Genomic DNA, 21,058 nt, shown 5'->3' on the forward strand with positions numbered 1-21,058 from the left:
GCCCCCACCCCAGCTCCAAAGCTGCAAACGCAATTAACAGCATCGCCCGGAAAACTTTGCCGGCTGCCCTTCGCGAAGAGATGCTAATCCCTCCATGCACCGCGGGGCCGGATCCAGCGGACACCCGTCGCTCGCTCATCTTTTGTTCGGTACCTGGAACGGTCCCTCTCGCCCCCCCCTCTCGCCCCCCCTTTCCCTCTGGCAGATGCGATTGTCGCGAGGGGATATAAAAAGCCGCCGGGACCAGTGGCAGAGTGGCAGACGCTCTCCGGGAGCGCACGGGAGAGGGGGACGGAGGGTGTGTGGTGACAGCGGTCGGGCTCCCACCCCGGCCCCAGGTAAGCCCCCCTCCAAAAAAACCCAGCACCCCAGCCCTGTGGGTCTCCTCGATGTGTTTTGGGGTGTGAGGGGGGGAAAGAAACTTGGCAAAAATCTGGGCTCGATGATAGGTGATGGGGAGCGGTTGCTGCGGAGGGGTGACACGCTGTGATGGACGGCCACCGGACAGGGGGTTCCCAGCGAGGGATGGGCAATAAAACACACCCTCCCCTCCCTGCTCTGGCTAATTGTCGGGTTTATTTTCATTATCGGGTGTTAATATATTACAGAGGTGCTGCCTGCTGCTGCCCCAGACCCTTGGTGCTGCTGTGCTGGGGGATCCCGGGCAACAACACCCGCAAATTCAGGCAGAAGACAGAAAGACAAACTTTATGTTTAAATTTGGGATGTCTCACTGGTTTATCTCCCCTTTTTGAACTGCTATTTGCTCTCATAACCATCAGGGGCTTTTTTTTCCTCTGTCAATAAAAAGTCCCCCTCCATCCAGGCTCGACCCTGTGGCTCTTGCACCAAGAGGGATCAGCTGTCCCCTCCAGACACAGATTTGGGGCCAAAATGAGACTTTTCTTCTGTTTTCTTTCAATGTGGGATGGGGTTTTCCTTCCATAGAGCTCCTGCAGCGTGGGGGGAGGAGAGACACGTGAATTAAATTTGGCCGCTTGGGGAAGAATTGAGATTAGTAGAGGGAAAGCACCCCGGGCATCCTCGGGGACCCCAGAGGCAGGTTCTGGGGTGTCTGGGAGCCACCCCCAAACCCCTCCTTGGTGGCACAGCAGCAACAGCCGCTTCAGCCCCCGGGTTTCAGCCAGATCCTGGGTTCATTTTGGCCACCCCCGGGTCACGCCACATCCCCAACACCACCAGCACTTGCCATAACCCTTCCCAAAAGCCAAGCAACCCATTTCTATGTTATTTAATGTAAAATATTAATGCCTTAGTCTTCTATGCCTCCTTTAATACCATTTACAGTTGTGTCTCCCACCACGCAGGAGTTCTGCAGCAGCTCGAGGGGCATCGCAGGACAGGTTAGGAGGGAGCGCGCATTTTTTTAGAGGACTCAGCTTGCAAGCTGCGAGTGGTTGGCAAAGAATGAAACCTGAAGGCAGCTCCCTAACGCTTTCCCCTTGCAGCATCACTCATCTTGATGGGCTTCTTAGGAGGCGGCAGCAGTCCCCGCTGGCAGAGGTTGTCACCTGCGGTAGCAGTGACAAAAGATCTGGGCTCCGGAGAGACGCTTTTCAGTTCAGAAGGCAAGAGGAAGAAGCAAGGGAGGGAGCGTTGCCCATTTTTTTTGGAGCAGCTGAGCAGGAGCAGAGGGATGTGGGGGCAGGCAGGGAGGCAGCTTTGGGTGTTGCCTTCCCTTTCTTTGTGCCTCAGTTTCTCCTCTGGCAAAATCACACACACACCCTGCTCCTGGGGTGTAGGGAGAGCGTGTCTTTGCAAGGAGCTTGGAGCTTTGTAGAAGGAGGGGGGGTTTGCAGCACTAAGGCATCTCCTGGGGCAAGGGACAGGCCTGGGGGAGGCAGGAGGGGACCTCGCTCCTGCAACTCCAACAGAGGCAACTTAGAAAATGGAAAGGTTAAGGGGGGGCACATCAAAGAAAGGATTGCGGAATCTCCTGAAGTAAAATAAGAGGGGTTTGGTTTTGGGTTTTTTTTTTTAATTCTTTTTTTCCCCATAGTTCCTGCACAGTTTCTGGGCCCCTCTCAGCCCTCGTGTGAGCCCGGCCTCGTCCCCCAGCCAAGATGCTGCTGTGGAGCAGCCTGCCCGTGGTGCTGGGGCTGCTGCTCTGGCACCTTGCCGGCGCCAGCGGCCCGTGCTGGGAGAGCAGCAAATGCCAGGACCTCAGCAGCAAGGCCGGCGTTTTGGTAAGGCAGGCGATGGGGGCTACCCCCCGGTTGCTTTGGTTTCTGTCCCCCCCCTCCCAACCCAGGGATGGTCGCGGTGGGCTGGGGGAGGAGGCGACAGGGATGCCAACGCCGTGGGGTGACCCGTGTCAATGTGGGGGGGTGCTTTGGTGACCCACAGGTTTTGGTGGGCTTGTGCCTGCTGGTTTCACGCTGGGGGTTGATGCTGAAATAAGTTTTTAAGCTGGCAGCATCCCTCCTGCACGGGATGAACCAGCGGCTGGGGTATCGGCTTCGTCCTGTGCCCAAGGGTGCCCGCAGAGGGTGACGGTGACAGGCTGGTGCAACAATGCGCTTTGTGCAAGTGCCAAGTTTACTCCAGGGACCCCAGAGTGGGGGTTCCCCCCACACACACACACACCCGCCCCCCCGGGCACCGTTTCCAGCCACCCAGAGCTGGTTTGGTGCCTGGGCACGATGCTCCTTGAGCTCCCTGCCAAGGGGGTGGCACCCGCATGGGGACATCAGTGGGACACGTGTGAAACCATCTTGGGAAACATCCCGCTCTGGGCAAGCAGCCCCCAGCAACACCCCCCTCAACCCGGGGGGGTCCCGGCCACGTGCTCACCCTTCCTGCACGTCTCGTCCCCCCGCGCAGGCGTGCGCCACGGCGTGCAGAACCGATCTGTCAGCCGAGGCCCCCGTCTACCCAGGGAACGGGCACCTCCAACCCCTCTCCGAGAGCGTCCGCAAGTACGTCATGAGCCACTTCCGCTGGAACAAGTTTGGCCGGAGGAACAGCAGCAGCGGTGGCGGCGGGGGGCACAAACGGGAGGAGGCGGTGGGGGGCAACCCGCTGCCCATTGTCCCGCCATCCCGCCACGAGGAAGAAGAGGGAACCGGGCTGGAGCGGGAGGAAGGCAAACGCTCTTACTCCATGGAGCACTTCCGCTGGGGAAAGCCGGTAGGGCGCAAGAGGAGACCCATCAAGGTCTATCCCAACGGGGTGGAGGAGGAGTCAGCCGAGAGCTACCCGCTGGAGTTCAGGCGGGAGCTGGCGCTCAGCAGCACCGGGGCACCTCCCGAGGAGGAAGAGGAGGAGGAAGAGGAAGGCCAGGAGGAGGAGAAGAAGGCCGGCGGCTCCTACCGCATGCGCCATTTCCGCTGGCACGCGCCCCTGAAGGACAAGCGCTACGGGGGCTTCATGACCTCGGAGCACAGCCAGACCCCTCTAGTGACTCTCTTCAAAAATGCCATCATCAAAAGCGCCTACAAGAAGGGGCAGTGATGGGGGAGAGCCCGCAGGTGTCCCCCAACCCACCCCGGTAGCTTTAGTGTCCTGCTGACATGTGTTTCACTTAGAGATCACTCATTATGTCGTTCTTAATTAGTACTCCAAAGGGCTCCGCTCCCAGGTTTCACGGGGTGGGAACAGGTTGGGGATGAAGATGCCAACCGCTTCACCACACCCACGGGACACGCACAGGGAGCGGGGATGATGCCCAGTTTGGAGCACGCTGGATGATTTTCATATTTTCACTGAGCTGTACAATACTGTAAATGATAGATTCAAAGAATTCTAAAAAGAATAATAAAAAAAAACCAAACATAAACAAACCCATTTTTTTGCAAGCTAACCAGGGCTCAGCAATGTCTCTCGGGGTGCTTGGTGTTTGTGGAGGGGCAGAAAAACAGAATTGCAAAGTAAAATCCTGTGTCTTGTGGGGTAAAGAGACATGGCTGGGAAGCATGTTTTAGGGTGGAGGGAGGAAGAATAATTTTGCACCCCCGGCTCGGGAGCTTCACAGGAGCTGGCTGTGGGGCTCCAGCAAGGCTGGGCTCACTGCAGCCAGCCCAGAGCGGGCGCCGGGGGCTGCATTTTGGCAGGGACCAGCTCCTGCACACCCCAGCAGAGTGTTTTGGCCCCGGGGAGGAGTCCCACGCTGATGTGCCAGGGGCTGACGTGTGCTGGGGAAATGCAGCATCCTCAGGGTGCTGCCCCAGGGAGCAAAGGGACACAGCCACGCTCCCTCAGCACCCACCTCCCAGGCAAACTCGGTAATTCCCCAGCAAATCATAAATGCTGAAGAGCCTGGAGACTAGGGAAAGCAACCCCATTTATTTACTATAAAACGGTGGAAAGATTGTTAAAGAAAAACGGGGCTCAGTGTTTTCTTTCCCATTTTGGGCCTTGGCAAGTGGGTTTGTGTCTCACACACACCCCGAGGAGAAGCCCAGGCGCATTCCCCACAGCCCTGTGCACTGCAGGGAGCTTCTGGCAGATGGGGGAAAACCAGAGGAAATACTGAATTATAAAGGATGATAAAGATGAAACTTTTGGGTTGGGTTGGATCCTGGACACAGAGCTGGGGGAAGGAAGCTTGTCCACAGCCACAACCATCCTCCTCCTCACCCCATGCCATCCCTTCTCCATCCCAGCAGCAACCACCCATTTTTCCTCTCCCAGGGCAGAGATGGGGCCAAGACAGCAGATCCCCCATGGTGGCAACATCAACATTTATTTGAAAAGGGCATGAAGACGGCGCATTTGAAAATATCGACGGCTTCTTGGCCTCTTTTAACAACCCACTCCCCCCTCTGCCCTTGGCTACACACGGAAACGCCACACTGCTCCGCAATACAGAGATGGAAACACACACATGCACCTAAACTGCTGACTTTATAGAAATATACTCTGTCATCTATACGTACACAAGTACCTAAACTAAACGTGATGTACAAACAGGTCACTTACACCATGTGTGTGTCGGGGAGGGGAGGGGACACACATTTACAGGTGGAGTTTGGGTCCCAGAATACGGAGGGGCAGCGGCGAGACATGCTGGGGGATGCAGCCAGCCGGGGGGTGACGGTCCCAGCCCCGCTGCAGGGTCCCACGGAGCAGAGTAAGGGAAAAAGCATTGGGACAGGAGGGCCTGTGGCCCCGTGGCTCCCCTCCTGCTCATCTTTGCACCTTCTTTGTGGTTTTGAAGAGTTCTGGAGGCGTTTTACCCGTGGGGGGTTAATTGCTTTTCCTACTGCGTTTTGTTAAAGGTTTTTAGTGCTTTTCATTAGAACAGCCATGGGAGCAAACCCTTCTTCCCCCAAGCAATCTGCTTTGTGTTCCCACTGCCAACCCCAAAACCTGCCCCAGCCCAAATTCAGATTTCAGCAGGACCGGGGAGCAAAAAGAGCTTGGGGACAGGGGACAAACACATGGGGGGACCCTGAGGAGAGGCAGCAGCAAGGGGAGAACCTCAGGCACCGGGCAGGGCTGGCACAGGCAGAGCCACGCTGTGAGCGGGGCAGCACCGCGATCCAGCCCAGGGACCAAAATAAACCCTTGTTTTTCCTGTGCTCTTAAACTAGATCATTTCCTAAACCCGGATTACAGCACGACAACACAAACAAGCGGTGACCTCGGGGCAACCGTGAACTGCAACCACAGGAGGGGATGGTGATGTGTCATTATAGCTTAAAATATATGTCTGAAGATCTGCAGCGAGAGGGGCAGAGGAAGGGGTCGTGGCTGAAGGAAGCCGGTGGGGCACAGGCAGAGCCTTTACCTGCTGCCCCTCTGCAATGGGCAGAAGCAGCTCCCGCGTCCGCAGCTTCAGAGCGTTCTGCGTCTCTTGAGGCAGCTCGGGCGGACGCAGCGTGGCTGGCCCGAGGGGAAGGGGCTGCCCGAGCTCGCAGAAGAGACCCCCAGGCAGCCCCAGCCTGCTCCGAGGGAAGCTGCGGGCAGCGCTCGTCCCACTGAGAAGGGCTCCGGAGCTTGCCTCAGCACACCGACGCTTGGAAGGCATTTGGGAGCGGGAGAGACCCTGTGAACAACTAAATATCCCCTGTGAGCAACGGAATGTCCTCCTCGAATGACTGAATAACCCCTGGGAAGGACTGAATACTCGCTGTGAACAGCTCAATACTCCCAAGCAACCTCTCCTCCTCATCCCTACCATCTTCACCTTGTAGTTTCGGTTTGGTAGGACCCAGAATTTTCCACCACACGTAAAACTCTTGGACAGTCTCATCTCCCCCCAAATTTTCCTCTACTACACGAGGACAGGCGCTATCCGTGGCCTGCCAGACACAGGATCTACACGGTGGACCCTCTAAAACACCTTATGGCAGCTCGTTCCTTGCTGCACGGGGGTTTCCTTGTGATTATGGCTCAGCTGATTTAAGATTAGACTTTTTCAAAGCTAAAAAAAAAATAAAATAAAATAATAATTATCTCTTTGAGACAGGAACCCCAGAACTGTCACAACCCAACCCAAAAATATGAAAACAGTGGGTTCACGTGTTAATATTCCCCAGCACAGTGGCTGCTCGTGCCTCGTGTCATCGCCCCACCGGCACGCTGCCTCTGGGCTCAGTCACCATCAGCCCCGTGGTGAACTGGGGGAGAGGCAAGGCTCTGCTGGGTTTCCCCCCCCAAAAAAAAAGTGGGTTTTCCCAAAGAAATTGTGTTTTCAAGTGACCTGGAACCAGCCAGGCTGCTGCGTGCCCCCACACTGGGGTGGGACAATTGCCACCCCGTGCTGCACCGGGCATCGGGGCACCGTGAAGGGGAACTGGCCACACAACGAGGGGGCTACAGACGATGGAGGCTCACGGGCCAGGAGTTGGATGTGGGGACCGTATCTGCCTCAAGCACCAGCTCGGGCAGGTTTTGGTTCTGCGGTTGCCCTGGGCTCCGGCCCGCTGCACCCCAAACCCCCTCCTGCCTTTGACAGGCTGAATTCTCCAGGTTCAGCCCTGCCCCGTGGCGGGGGCTCGCGACATGGCTGACAGACGATGAGGGGAGGGATTTCCTGGGGAAGAGGTTTGCTTTATGTCGGGAAGATGTACGTGCCCAACGTGCTCTGCCTGAAGCCGGAGCATCCCCTCTCCCCTTCCCGAAAAACAAAACCAGTGAGGGAGGTGGCAGCAAATACCCACCTCCCCACACCGCTGCACCCCGAGCCTCCTGCACCCGCCAACCGCTGCACAACGTGGCTGCGGAGGCAGAGGGTCACAAAATAAAAGTACAGGAGAGGGGTTTGCGGTGCCAACGAATCTTGGGGCGGCCTCGGCGTCCGTGTCCCCACCCGTCCTGCACGAGGACGCGCTCCCCGCGGGGTCGGCAGTCTCTCCCCAAGAGGTCCTTTGGTGCGAGCTGTGCGGCGGTGGCTCTGCCCTACCAGCACGGCCACCTTCAGTACACACACAGGTCTGGGAACTTCATCTCATACACCGGGATGGAGTGGTTTTGGGGCTGGCCATAGGCAGCTGTGATGGTGCCAGAAGGGCTCGGTGGTGGCCTGAAACAGAGGAGATGGAACAAGGTGGTTTAGTGAGGAAGTGAAGCTTGATGCAGAAAACGTGCATTCCTGTGTCGTTGCAGGTCTCCTCAGGGCCAACACCACAGAGGGGAACTGGGACAAACAAATCAGAGGCTGCTCCCAGCAGCTTGTCACAGAATCCTTCAGGTTGGAAAAGCCCCTCGGGATCAGCGAGTCCAACCCTCAGCCCGACTCTACACAGTTCTCCCCTACCCCACATCCCCCACAGCTCATCCCAATGGCCCTGAAACCCCCCCAGGGATGGGGACTCCCCCCTCCCTGGGCAGCCTCTTCCACTCTCGCACCACTCTTGCTGGGAAACATTTTCTCCTCCTGCCCAGCCTGACCCTCCCCTGGGGCAGTTTCCAGCCGTTCCCTCTTGTCCTGTCCCTGATCCCCTGGGAGCAGAGCCCAGCCCCAGCCTCTCTGCAATGTCCTGTCAGGAGCTGCAGAGAGGGATGAGGGCTCCCCTCAGCCTCCTCCTCCTCACCCTGAACACTCCCAGCTCCTTCCCTGGCTCCTCACAGGATTGATTCTCCAGCCCTTCCCCAGCCTCGCTGCCCTCCTCTGCCCTCGCTCCAGCCCCTCCAGATCTCTCTGGGATTGAGGTGCCCAGACCTGGACACAACCCTCCAGGTGTGGCCTCACCAGTGCCGAGCACAGGGGACTGTCACCTCCCTGCTCCTGCTGCTCACACTAGTTCCAATCCAAGCCAGGAGGCCGTTGGCTTTCTTGGCCACCCGGGCACACTGCTGGCTCCTGTCCCCTCTTGCCACCACAGAGCCCAACCCCAGGCTGGCAGCCAGCCCAGCACATGAGTCTCCTCGATGGGGGACAGGTGGCTCCCACTGCCAGGCACCCCATGCTTGGCACAGCTCAGCTGTGGCCCCGACTCACCGTATGGTGATCTCGAAGATCTGGTTGAGTTTGCTCTGCAGCAGCGTCGCCTGTAACACAGACACAGCGGCTGTATGAGTGCGGCTGCACCCTGGGAGTCATGGGGGTACAAATGGGGACAAACACCCTGCCCCGGGCACCAGAGCAGGGCAGCTGTGGGGATCGAGGGTGCCGCAGCCCCGACTCACCCGGGCACCACAGTGGGCGGCGATCTCCTCAAACGGGGCTTTCTGAAATTTCTCCACCACTTGCCGCCTCCGTTCCCGCTCCTGCTCCTCCACGGCGACACTGTCTACTGAAGCAGAGGGGAGATGGCTCTCAGCTGCTCCCCACCTGCACGGATAACCACATCCCCTTCTCCCCAGCAGATAGCACGGGTTTGGGCATCACTAGCCCCCCGGACACCCCCAGGGCCAGGCAGAGCTATGAACACACACGGACACAGGGGTGACAGTACCCATGGGTACACACCACACCAGCCTCCACCTCTCCCTGCCACAGCTGGCTCCCTCGCTTACCTATTGCCTTCTTCAGCGTCTCATATGTGATCTCTTCCGCTGGTGCTCGCTAAAGGAAAGGGAAAAGCACATTAGGCTCAAAGCACAGCATAGGACATCATTCTGGGGTCACAACAACCCAGAACCAGTACTCCTGGGCTGTACTCTTGCACCAAAACACAGCATATCCTTAAGGATCACAGAATCCCAGAACCATCTGGGTTGGAAAAGCCCTTGCAGCTCCTCCAGCCCCACCATGACCCTCCCCCTGACCGTTCCCAACTCCCCCAGATCCCTCAGCGCTGGCTCAGCCCGACTCTTCAACCCCCCCAGGGATCCCGGGGACTCCCCCCTGCCCTGGGCAGCCCATTCCAACGCCCAACAGCCCCTTCTGCACAGAAATCCTTCCTCAGAGCCAGCCTGACCCTGCCCTGGGCAGCTTGAGGCCATTCCCTCGGGGCCTGGCGCTGGGGCCTTGGCTCCAGAGACTCATCCCCCCTCTCTGCACCCTCCTGGCAGGGAGTTGCAGAGGGCCAGGAGGTCTCCCCTCAGCCTCCTCTGCTCCAGACTGAACCCCCCCAGTTCCCCCAGCCGCTCCCCAGCAGACCTGTGCTCCAGACCCTGCCCCAGCTCCGTTGCCCTTCTCTGGCCACGCTCGAGTCATTCAATGGCCTTTTTGGGGTGAGGGGCCCAAAACTGAACCCAGGAATCGAGGGGCGGCCTCCCCAGTGCCGAGCCCAGGGCTCAGATCCCTGCCCTGTCCCTGCTGGCCAGGGAGATCTTTCCTGGCAAAGAGCACTTTTAAAATGTTTTTTCAGGCTGGACTAGCCAGGCCTTACACCTCCCCTAAAAGAAAGACTTGCCACCCAAACAGCAGTGGGAGACCCTTCCTGCTGCGTGGCTCCCTGTATGGGGTTTGTATGGCAAGGATTTGGTATCGGGGGGCTACAGGGATGGCTTCTGTGAGAAGCTGCTAGAAGCTTCCCCCCCCATGTCTGACACAGCTGCTGGCCAAGGCCGAGCCCATCAGCAACAGTGGTAATGCCTCTGGGATAATATATTTAAGGGGAAAAAAACCCTCCTGTGCAACAGTAACCAGAGAAAGGAGTGAGAATATGTGAGAGAAACAACCCTGCAGCCACCGAGGTCAGTGAGGAAGGAGGGGGAGAAGGTGCTCCAGGTGCCAGAGCTGAGGTTCCCCGCGGCCCGTGATGAAGACCACGGTGAGGCAGCTGTGAGGTCCCCGGGGGAGCAGATCTCCACCCGCAGCCCCTGGGGGACCCCACGCCAGAGCAGGGAGATGTCCCAAGGGGGTTGTGACCCCGTGGGGAGCCCACGCTGGAGCAGGGGAGGAGTGTGAGGAGTCCTCCCCTGAGGAGGAAGGAGCAGCGGAGACAAGGGGTGATGAACTGACCACAACCCCCATTCCCCGTCCCCCTGCGCCGCTGGCGGGGAGGAGGGAGAGAAACGGGGAGTGAAGCTGAGCTGGGGAGGAAGGGAGGGGTGCGGGGAAGATGTTTTAAGATTTATTTTTTATTTCTCATTACCCTGCTCTGATTTGATTGGCAATAAATTAAATTAATTTCCACAAGTTGAGTCTGGTTTGCCCATGAGAGTAACTGGTGAGTGATCTCCCTGGTCTTATCTCCACCCACCAGCCTTTGGTTATATTGTCTCTCCCTGTCCAGCTGAGGGGAGTGACAGAGCAGCTTTGGGGGGCACCTGATGTCCAGCCAGGGTTAACCCAGCACACTCCCCTTGCAGGCTGGGAGAGGAGCATCAGGGGGAGTCAGGGTCTTTCTGACTCGGCTCGCTGCCGGCCATGCTGGGGCTGAGTTATGCTCAGAGCAATTACACGTGCAGCCAAATGAAGAATTAGAGAGGTGTAACTGCACATTCTCAGGCAGCTACAAGCACACTGTGCTGAAGGGATGAGGCAGTCTCTGCAGCTCCAGAGTAACACGGTACCTGCTCTCGCTCAGGACTGTTCCTCGACTCCACCTCAACCTGCAGGGAAATGGTCTCGCCAATGCTCTTCCTCTTGGACAAGCGATCTTCATCTGGGGATGAAGAGAAAGGGCGAAGAGCTGACTGCAGCCACCCTGGGGGTAGCAGGGTGAGCACAGGTGGCCCCTGGGGAGCACAGCCTCACGTCCCAGCCCCAGGGGAGCTAGCAGTCCTTCTAAGCCATTCACCCAAATTCATCCAAAACAGCAGAACTGAGGACTGAGCCAAGCCCAGGGGATTTCTTGGTTCTTTCTGTCCAGCCAGCCCAGGAAATTCCTGATTAACCTCTTTATGCCTCAGTTTCCCCAAGGCTACACCTCCAAAGGAGGGCAGAAGAACAATCCACCATCCCCCATCCCACAACCCACCATCTGCCATCTCCCATCCACATCCACCACCCACACGGTCCACATGCAGGCCAAGGGCTTCACACCCCCGTAACAGTACAGAGCAAGGGATCAGTTTCCTTCCTCCCCCCCCAGTTCTCCGGGACGGCCCAGGGTGCTGTGTACCCGTCAGCTGGGGGATGTAGGGCGTGCTGAGCCTGTCCGAGTTGTAGCCGCTACCACCCAGCACCTCGCTGATCTTGCTTTGCCAGAAGAAAACCTCCGGGCCCAGGTGGTCAAGGCTCTTGCTCAACCTATGAAGACAGAGACAAACCCACGGAGATGGCACAGCATCTCTCCTGCCAAGGGAACGGTGCCAGCAGGGCTTCCCACCCTGTTGGGTCAGAAACAGAGATCTCATGGCTTTGCTTAGCTCCAGCACAGCTCCTATTTCTGCACACACCAGCACAGACAGGCTCCTGACCCACCACCACGGGTACAGGTGTGCTCAGGAAGGACCACCCTGATCTAGGGAACGTCTGATGGGGGCAGAGTCTCCGTACGGGACCTCACAACCAAATGTGACCCCTGACAAGTGTGCCAGCAGGACCGGGGCAGCCCAGCCAGCCCTCTGCAACTCCCTGCCAGGAGGGGGCAGAGAGGGGGGATGAGTCTCTGGAGCCAAGGCCCCAGCGCCAGGCCCCGAGGGAATGGCCTCAAGCTGCCCAGGGCAGGGTCAGGCTGGCTCTGAGGAAGGATTTCTGTGCAGAAGGGGCTGTTGGGCGTTGGAATGGGCTGCCCAGGGCAGGGGGGAGTCCCCGGGATCCCTGGGGGGGTTGAAGAGTCGGGCTGAGCCAGCGCTGAGGGATCTGGGGGAGTTGGGAACGGTCAGGGGGAGGGTCATGGTGGGGCTGGAGGAGCTGCAAGGGATTTTCCAACCCAGATAATTCTGGGATTCTGTGGCCTGGGGATGCCCTACATGCAGCCACGACCCGGTGGCACAGCAGAGCAGCAGGATGACACCCCTGATCCACACCCATCCTGCTGTCAGAAAGAGGGAGGGCTCAGCGTACAGAGCTGATCCCGGCACTGGGCTGGCTGTGAGCACAAGCCGAGGCGGTCACCCCCCCTTCCCTGGCTGCACAGGATCTTCCTCAGATTCGGAACAGGCTGGAAACCACTTGATGTCCTTCCCACTGTGCCACCCCCAGATTGAAAAGGAGACAAGTGAAGGGCTGATAAACCCACTGTCACCCACGATCTTGCAGATGCCAATCCCTCAGGAGACGGTGCTTTCCACGCTCTTACCTGGGTCTCTCCACAAACACGTCTTCAGGAAGCAGGTAGGGAGCTTCCTTCTGTCGCATCTGGATGACCTACGGAAGAGAAGAGTCGAGCTCAACCCCCACGGGTGGCCAGAGCTGATGCCAGAGCTGCCGTGGGCAAGGCTCCAGCGCCGTCCCCAGGACCTCCCTCACACCTCGTGGATGTGCTGGCAGAAGGTGGGCACGGTGGTGAGCTGGCTGATGAGGTTCAGGTAAGCCGCGCCGAGGGCGAAGAGCGCGCAGCGGTTGTAGGCTGTCAAGTTGTCCTCGTTGATCTGGGCTATCTCCTGCAGCAGAGACACAGCCCCGTGAGGCGAAGAGGGACAAGGCCGGGCTGGGGTGGACCCCTTGCACCCCATGGTATCACCTGCCCCCCAAACATCCCGGCTCTCAGAGCTCGGGTTTGCAGCACTTCAGACACTGGCAAAGCGATTAAGATCCGTCTCCAGCGCGTTGGTCTGGTCCCACTATGGTGGGAGAAGCTGAGAGCTGGCAAGGCACTCGCACCTCGCTTCCTCAGACACCCCAACTCCCCATCACATCCCCGCTCAGCTGCCCCCCAGCACTGAGCACCAGCAGCACACCCAGCTCCCCCCTGCCTACCTGCACAGCCAGCACCAGGCGGATGAGGTCCACCACGACCTCCTCGTTAGCCAGCTCGATGCTAATGAGCATCAGCATGCTGTAGAGAGCCTCGTAGTGAGCCTGCACGTTGCTCTCTTCCTTGCATATCAGGTAGATGTGTCGGTAGAGCTGCTGGCCATGCTGTGGGGACACAGAAGGATGTGGTCACCTCCTGAGCATCCCCCTGCGAGCAACACTGCCGTCAACGCAGAGAAAGAAAAGCAGCAGGGCCCAGCAAAGGAGCCTTCATCCATGCAGGAGGGAGCAGAGCTCCTCCAGTCACCAAGCAAAGGAAGAAAGCCCCAGGGAGAGAAAGCTGTGGCTATCAGGTGGTGTTTCACCGTTCGATGCTGGACCATGATGGGGAAGAAGCCCTGGCTCATCCAAAAAAATAGCCCAGAGCAGGCTAAGAGCACTGGCAGCACCGAACCCAAAGGATGTCTCTGTTGCAGAAACATTACGGAAATTATGGCTCAGACCACAGCAGAGAAATAAAGCCCTGAGACACACTACGGGACAGCAAGGCCATCATGGGACAGAGCAGGGCACACGCTGGCGCAAGGGAAACTCAGCTCTGGGATTGTTTTTTAGTTTAGGGGCTGCATTGCTGCTCGGTGATGTGCGCAAGGTAATAAACTGATCCCATCTTGGCCTCGAGTTAGTTCCAGAGGGGTCTGCGCCACTCTGGAAGTGCTCTAAGGAGGCAGTGGGGGGAAATAAAAATAAATAAAATCAGGCAACTTCGAAAGCCACTTGATCAATAGCTTTTGGGATACCAGCACATCCTGGGGTACTTGTTCCTTGGGTCAAATAGAAGATTTAGGAGTCTAGAAAGGCTCATGCATGAAGCGCCGATGGAGGTGGAATCCTGCTGGCTTTCACAGGGACATTCCCAGGTCTAGAAGCATCACAGTACTCTCAGTGTGACTTGGGGAAACAGAGGCCCAGTGCTCACACTGGTCTGCACAAGGACAGCTTGACCCAGACTCTGACACTACCTTCTTCATGAAGACAGTATCTTGGCGCGAGCATTTGTCCACTTTCAGCTTCAGGACCGAGATGTCGCTGATGGTGCTGCAAGGAAAGGCCAAGGGGGAGGGAAAACTCAGACACAGGAGGGAGGAGGCACGATTCCTGCACCCCTGCAGAGCTGCTGGCCAGGAACGAGCCATCCGGGAAGAACCGATGCGGGAAGCTAAAGGAGGTTTTTAACACTCATCTGAGCGGTTCAGATATTCAAGAATCCTGAGGCAAATCTCCACAGGATTTCAAGGCAGTTGGTGCTCAGGAGCACGAAGGCAAGTTGACAAAGAAGGGTGCAAGTAAAAAGGATTAGCAGGAGCACAGCAAAACCCAGGGAGATGTTTCCATCTGGGATTACAGTCACCTTCATCCAGGGTAATGCAGCACGGACAACACGAGTGCCCAGCAGGACCATCCATGGGGATGCAACCCAGCTGATGAACCCACTTGAGGAGGTTATTGCTCCTGCACATCCTCCTGGCACCACTGTCTAACCACAGGTGCTTTCAGCAGCGTGGTCCCACGTGTCTCTGGGCACAGCCTCTCAGAGAGACCCCCCCCCATGCATCCAGCTCCTAGCAGACCACTGATCTGCAACATGAAACCACCCCAGAATTTGTACCAGATTTATTTAATAATCCTGCCAGCACTCCCAGCCCAGCAGATCTTCCTCTCAAGCCTGCTCTGCAGGGTGCACAGGTCCCAGCCCTGGGACATACCTGATGGTGGAGAATTTCTGTCGGTTCCCATGGCGATCGATGAAGCTGATGAGGATCTCGAGGACAAAGAGGCGGATCTCAGCATCCTCCATGAGGGCTGCGGAGAGCAGCCTGTCCAGGAAGGCGCTGGGGAGTGCTGTGAGCATGTTACTGCACTGGAAGCCCACAGAGACCTGCAAGCATCAAAGAAAATGGGAAGCAAACTGACAGTGGCACTTGGGGGGGGGTGGGTGTTAAAACACACCAAGAAAGAGAGGATGCAAGCAGAGAAGACTAAGTACAGCTTGAGCTCTTCCTAATGCATCCCAGGGGAGAAGGTCCCCAAATCAGCTTTGACATGCCAGTAGCTGGAACCCCACAGGTCTTGTGGGGGTCAGATGTTCCCGCAGGGATGGTGACATGGTCATACCTGGAGGAGGGACTTCAGGAGCATTATCTGTGTCAGCCGATTCCGGTTCTCCCTGCCACAGAGAGAGGAAAAAAATGGTAAAATCTAAGTGAAAACAACTGCTATACCCCAAGGATGGAAAAGCCTTCAGAAAGGGCTGGACCAGTTTCCCGAGAGTCACCACCACAAACAGCCGTGGTCTTCAGTGAATGAGCTCCCGATTTAATAGCCAGCAAAAAGGCTGCCAAAGGGATGATGAATATCAAAGCATACACCTTGCCATAGGATTCAGAAACAAGGCAGCACTTGCATCTCTGACCAGGAGCAAGCTGAGCTCAGGAGAATGAACCAATGTCTAGACGTCTTAATCCCAAGTGACTCCCAAGGGACTGGCTCAGAACAGGCTCCTCACTTTCCAGCAGCTGCAAATCAGCAAGACAAAGCCCAAACCCTCCTGTCCACAGAGGTACGCCCGCTCCTCGCTCCCATCTCACTTCTTGCAAAGCCACCATGAAGCGCACTTCCACTTCTTGGGAAAAAGAGGAAATCTTGAATTCTCTAGTGTCTGAACTCAGCCTTTCCTAGCCCTGAGGGGACACAGGGAGCTCCTAAGGGATTTCCACGCTGTCCCATGACACACTGCCTACCTCTGCCTAGAGACTGAGCTACACCCCGAACGGCAGCATCCCCATAAGCTGAACCACTCCTCTGCGAACTCCTGGTTCACCTGCACACGCAGAGCGAGCACCATCCTTCACACAGCATCAGAGATTTAAAAACTCTCCCGGAGGAAGCTGGCGAGCTGAGAAAGGAGCAGTGACAAACAGCCTGTCACGACCAGCTGAGCAGTAACTGCCATCCTGGGGCTACAAGCCCGATTCTGCTCCCACAGCCGGGAAAGCTGCCCTGGCCAAACAGCACCCAGCACCCAGCGTGCCTCCCACTGCCTGAATCGGGACCAAACACAGGCATCAGGAGTAACCCCCATGCGAGCGAGGAGCAGAGTGTCTCCTATCAGCCAGCAAAGTCTCTCTCCCATCAGAGACAAGTGGGAAGAGCCTGACCGTACTTTGAAGATAAATATAGCACGAAAATCTGTTTGCTCCTTACCTACATGTTTCAGCGCTGATACCCTGGCTCTAAATAGCTCTCATGGTCTGTTCCCACACTTCTTAAGGAATTATGTTGTTTGGGTGTTTTCCCTTCCTTCTCTTCCTCCACTGCCGGGTATAAATACCTCCTCCCGCTCGGTGTTAATAAAAGCTCGGAGGCAGCTCCGAGGGGCCACGCGCCAGCGGGGGATGGCAGCCACCAACAGCCAGTCCCACGGAGCCACACATGAGCTTTTCAGCAGCCCTCACTCACCAGCGGCCACCTCACTGCCCCGAGACATCCTGAAGTCACTCCCCTGAATATTATTTTTAGTTCCTGGCTAGTTACACTTGACACCCCAGGACTGAGCTCCTGACAGCTGAATCTCTCAGCAGGTACCTGAAGAAATGCAGAGTTCAACTGCAGCACCACTGCCTGTAAACACCTCTCCCCCTTGATGCTCCAGTGTTTGAAGGGGCCCTTGTCATCACGTCTGCAGGTAGTAAAGCATTTTAAAGGAGGATCCTACGTTGCTCCGCAGTGGAAGTGCTCGATGCTCGACCTTTCTGATAACATCCCACTCTGTCCCCAAAGACCACCTCAAGGTGGTCCCAGCACGTCCAGCTCCATGTTCAAAGCTTTACAGCCACACACATGGGACAGGGGCAGGGAGATCAGGGCAGGGGGGAGACTGAGGAGGGAGGAAGGCATCCATTCTCACCCGGCTTTGCCAGCCTCGATGGACTGCTGTGAGGAGGGTAGCGGCACCTTGTTCATGATGAAGACCATCACCTCAGACTGCTGGTAGGTGGGCAGCGTGCTGGCAAAGGACCCTGTGGGGACAGAAGTGAGCTGGCAGCACGTGGAAAGCGCAGCCCACCCCCCGCAGAAGTGCCCAGTGCCATGGGGTCAGCCCGCATGCCCCACTCCAAGCCCCCAGACAGCTTTATCTTCAGACCCATACATTCAAGACCCATCAAAAAACCTCTCAGGTGGGACAGCCCCAGGCCCAGAGGCTGAGAGATGGCAAATCCTGCCTCTAAACACTTCCTTTTTTGGGGCTGGTGCATTCCCACCTTCCGTGGCTGCAGCAGGGTGACTCCTACCCTCTTTCACAGGATCATCTCAGTTGGAAAAGCCCTTGCAGCTCCTCCAGCCCCACCATGACCCTCCCCCTGACCGTTCCCAACTCCCCCAGATCCCTCAGCGCTGGCTCAGCCCGACTCTTCAACCCCTCCAGGGATCCCAGGGACTCCCCCCTGCCCTGGGCAGCCCATTCCAACGCCCAACAGCCCCTTCTGCACAGAAATCCTTCCTCAGAGCCAGCCTGACCCTGCCCTGGGCAGCTTGAGGCCATTCCCTCGGGGCCTGGCGCTGGGGCCTTGGCTCCAGAGACTCATCCCCCCCTCTCTGCCCCCTCCTGGCAGGGAGTTGCCGAGGGCCAGGAGGTCTCCCCTCAGCCTCCTCTGCTCCAGACTGAACCCCCCCAGTTCCCCCAGCCGCTCCCCAGCAGACCTGTGCTCCAGACCCTGCCCCAGCTCCGTTGCCCTTCTCTGGCCACGCTCGAGTCATTCAATGGCCTTTTTGGGGTGAGGGGCCCAGAACTGAACCCAGGAATCGAGGGGCGGCCTCCCCAGTGCCGAGCCCAGGGCTCAGATCCCTTCCCTGTCCCTGCTGGCCATGCTATTTCTGATACTTCTCCTCTCCTTCCCTTCCTTGGGGTGTCCTACCCAGGGAGAAATATGATTTTTCCTCCATGCAGCAGCTCTGTCGGGGACAGCTGGGGTTGCAATGCCACCCGCCAATAACCCACCGCCACACCTGCAGCACACCTCAACAGATAAATCTCATTTCCCATCTCCACTTTTAGGATGAGGGTGACTTTGTTTCACCCTGAATAATCCTGTAGATACCCAAGGCAGAAACCCAGCGCGCTGGGCAACATGGGACACCCCACCTATGGTTTTAATGACGGCCTCCTGGAACATCCTCTCCTCGTGCTCCTTGATGATCTTGGTGCTGATGCCGGCGGCGCAGTCGTAGCTCCCCGTCAGCGCATAGTCGATGCTGAGGCGCAGCTGCCTCAGCAGGGTGTTAAACACCTCCAGCACCGTGGGGCCTGCAGTGGCGAGAGGGGAGAGACGGTGGAACATCGTGGGAGGAGAGCAGCACTTTTCCCCATGGAGATGGAGGCTGTAGCTTCCCCCAGGACAACATGGTTTGTACCACCCGCCAACACCATAAACCAGTTGAAAAACTGTTTGGCTCGACACACAGTGACTTTTGACCGTGAAATGTCCTTCCAGGAGCACCATCATCTTGGCATATTCACAGCAAGCTCCTGAAAACTCCCCCTGCCCCCTGCCCCGAAGGCAAAGGCAGGCATTGGGTTCAGCCCTCTGGGTTTAGGTCGCTGCACATGGACATAGGGGTTGCGCTTGGGAGCACTGAAACGGCACAGAACAGACCACCAGCACCCCGACATGCTCCAGGCTGGATCCCCCATCACCAGGCTCATGCTTGGGCACATGCCAGAGCCCAGCCCAAACCTCCAGCACCTCTTCCCCATTCCCACGGCAGTAAGAGGGTGAGGAGATGGATGGAGAGGATAAATTTACCCACTTACCAACAGATCCGGAGGCTGCGATCACCGCGGCCTCCGAGAGGACCTCCACGATGCCCGCGCGCACGGTGGCCGCGCTCTTGCTGTTAGCATCCAGGTGCCCCAGGAGCTGCTGGATCACGAGATGGGAGTGCTGAGGCTAGGAAGGGAGGAAGAATGACAGCACAAGGTGACAGCCTGTTTCTGTAACTCACCCAGCTACCGGGGACGAATCCTGCACGTGTGCCCAGCTGCAGAGAGTCCCCGCCCGGCTCTTTCCAAGACAGCTCCAGATGCAAAATGAGAGGAGGCACCTGGGGGAAGCCTGTTTTACATGACTGTGCAAGAGCTTGGAGTAATTTGCAGAGGAAAAACAAATCTGAAGAGCTGTACAGATCTAAGAAAATGGTGACAATTAATCCCAGGGATTTCAGGGAGAAAGGATTTGATTTTTTCCGGGGTTTCCCAAGGGTCCTGCTGACTTATCGTGACCTTACGCTTCCAATATGCATTAACAGGATTTTATAAAACCTGGAATCTCTGTGAATGGGTTTAGGCAGTTTACAGGATGAAAAACAAGAAACAAGAGCAAGGGGTGGTGATCTCCTTTTTCCTGTAAGAGTTCTGCAAGCAAAGCCACAGTTTGGCTGAGTTCTAAAGCAAAGCAAACTCCCAGAGGGGCGAAGTGAGGCAGCAGGTCTGGGACTGCCCCAGCAGAGTAGGAGCAAGGTGGGAAGGCAGAACCGTGCCCAAGGGCATGCAGAGACCCAGACAAACAAGGTTTAAAAAAAAAAAAAAAAAAAAAAAAGGATGGACCTCTATCACTTTGGGATTTACCTAAACTGCATTTCCATGGCCCCCCCAGTGAGAAGGGGCTGGCAGGGTCTGTCTCTGAGCATCCCCACATCTAAGGAGGGGCGTGCTGGATGACAATGCCTGGTTTGCCCAGGGGCACGTTTCACTCTAGACAGCCCCTCTCCTTTTCTGCAGGGACGAGGAGCTTGGATCGATTCACATGGCAGCGATCTGGAAAGAGGCAGCTTTCCATCGGAGCCCAACTGCTTCCTGGGGAGCACTTCACAGCACGCCTGCTAGCCCGACTGATTCAGCAGGGCTTTGCTTTCCACTGAGAGGGAGGGAAATCGCTCCCGGGACGGAGGTACCAGCTCCATGAGCAGTGTTGTAAAACACACCCGGCTGGCATGAAGCCAGGCTAACCCCGAGCAGATAGTCCCCCTCACACCTGTGGGGCCACCTGCCCGCACGAGGACTGTGCCCTGTCTCTGGCCCGTTTTAGGGCACACTTGGTGGCCGAGCTCCCGGCGAACGCTCCGACTTGGCGCTGCCGGGATGCGGCAATGCGGCGGCGGCGGCTCTGACTCAGCCCAGTCCTGGAGGCAGACACGGGCACACTCCCCAGCACGCAGGTGTGTCCCCAAATGGTGTCATGGGCCAGGGTACCCCCAGCTCCTCACCTGGATCGAGTACATGATGATCCTGAAACAGCAAGTTGCAAAGATCTTCGGCTCCCAGAGCGAGTGGTTATCCAGGTGGCTGGGGAAGAGATGGAAGCAGAGGGGAAAGTAAATATTGGTCCCCCCAAACCGTACGGGGGTGCAGAGCAGCACCAAGCACCTGGAACAGCCTGAAGCAGCAGGGAGCAAATGCTGCAGGGGAGGGCAGGGACACAAACTCCCCTCTGGGGTGACTTTTCTCCGCACCAGGTATCTATCCCACGAGATCTTCCTCATCACATCCGAAAATGAGAGCTCAGACTGAAACCCAGTCCCCATCTTCAGTACCGCGCCGAGGGGAGCCCACGCCTTCACCCCAGCTCTGGCCCGCACTCCCTGTGCCTCAGTTTCCCTTGTGCCAAAGGTGAGGGATGCAGGACTTACATGAGGACGGGTTTGATGGCGTTCTTGATGTTGCCGTACGCTGCCCGGCCCAGCAGCTCCCGCAGGCACCTTTCCGCCAGCTCTGTAGGACTCTCCTTCTCCTTCTCAGTGGCTTGCAGCGGGGAGGGGGAGCGGCTGCGAAAGCAGAGG

The 21,058-nt window shown here is 57.4% G+C and overlaps 2 protein-coding genes across 2 annotated transcripts in view; one reads left to right on the forward strand and one right to left on the reverse strand.

Moving 5' to 3' along the window:
• Positions 1-263: 263 nt before the first annotated feature.
• On the forward strand, positions 264-3,813 carry POMC (proopiomelanocortin). The gene is made up of 3 exons (XM_026846196.1): positions 264-338; positions 2,021-2,207; positions 2,845-3,813. Exons 2-3 carry the CDS (start codon positions 2,085-2,087, stop codon positions 3,472-3,474), a joined length of 753 nt encoding a protein of 250 aa, XP_026701997.1. The 5' UTR covers positions 264-338; positions 2,021-2,084; the 3' UTR covers positions 3,475-3,813.
• A 1,821-nt stretch (positions 3,814-5,634) lies between these two features.
• The window catches only part of EFR3B (EFR3 homolog B), a 35,064-nt gene continuing 19,640 nt past the window's right edge, over positions 5,635-21,058 (reverse strand). The window contains exons 7-23 of the mRNA XM_026846360.1: positions 20,909-21,043; positions 20,486-20,564; positions 19,035-19,170; positions 18,366-18,527; positions 17,130-17,241; positions 15,338-15,389; positions 14,929-15,101; positions 14,185-14,260; positions 13,166-13,327; positions 12,718-12,849; positions 12,546-12,613; positions 11,424-11,551; positions 10,873-10,964; positions 8,926-8,974; positions 8,596-8,702; positions 8,408-8,457; positions 5,635-7,489 (exon numbers count right to left, since the gene is read on the reverse strand). Of these exons, the coding sequence (XP_026702161.1) occupies positions 7,384-7,489; positions 8,408-8,457; positions 8,596-8,702; positions 8,926-8,974; positions 10,873-10,964; positions 11,424-11,551; positions 12,546-12,613; positions 12,718-12,849; positions 13,166-13,327; positions 14,185-14,260; positions 14,929-15,101; positions 15,338-15,389; positions 17,130-17,241; positions 18,366-18,527; positions 19,035-19,170; positions 20,486-20,564; positions 20,909-21,043 (1,819 nt within the window). The 3' untranslated portion in view covers positions 5,635-7,383. The remainder of the gene's footprint in view (positions 7,490-8,407; positions 8,458-8,595; positions 8,703-8,925; positions 8,975-10,872; positions 10,965-11,423; positions 11,552-12,545; positions 12,614-12,717; positions 12,850-13,165; positions 13,328-14,184; positions 14,261-14,928; positions 15,102-15,337; positions 15,390-17,129; positions 17,242-18,365; positions 18,528-19,034; positions 19,171-20,485; positions 20,565-20,908; positions 21,044-21,058) is intronic.

This window comes from Athene cunicularia, assembly GCF_003259725.1.
Source record: "Athene cunicularia isolate RWA chromosome 3 unlocalized genomic scaffold, athCun1 chr3_part1, whole genome shotgun sequence".
Taxonomy (NCBI): Eukaryota; Metazoa; Chordata; class Aves; order Strigiformes; family Strigidae; genus Athene; species Athene cunicularia.

Excerpts from the sequence above, each read along its gene's own strand:
- POMC (XM_026846196.1), top strand. The coding sequence starts at position 2,085 with ATGCTGCTGTGGAGCAGCCTGCCCGTGGTGCTGGGGCTGCTGCTCTGG. Across the intron at positions 2,208-2,844 it reads GCAGCAAGGCCGGCGTTTTG|GCGTGCGCCACGGCGTGCAG; the intron begins GTAAGGCAGGCG and ends CCCCCCGCGCAG.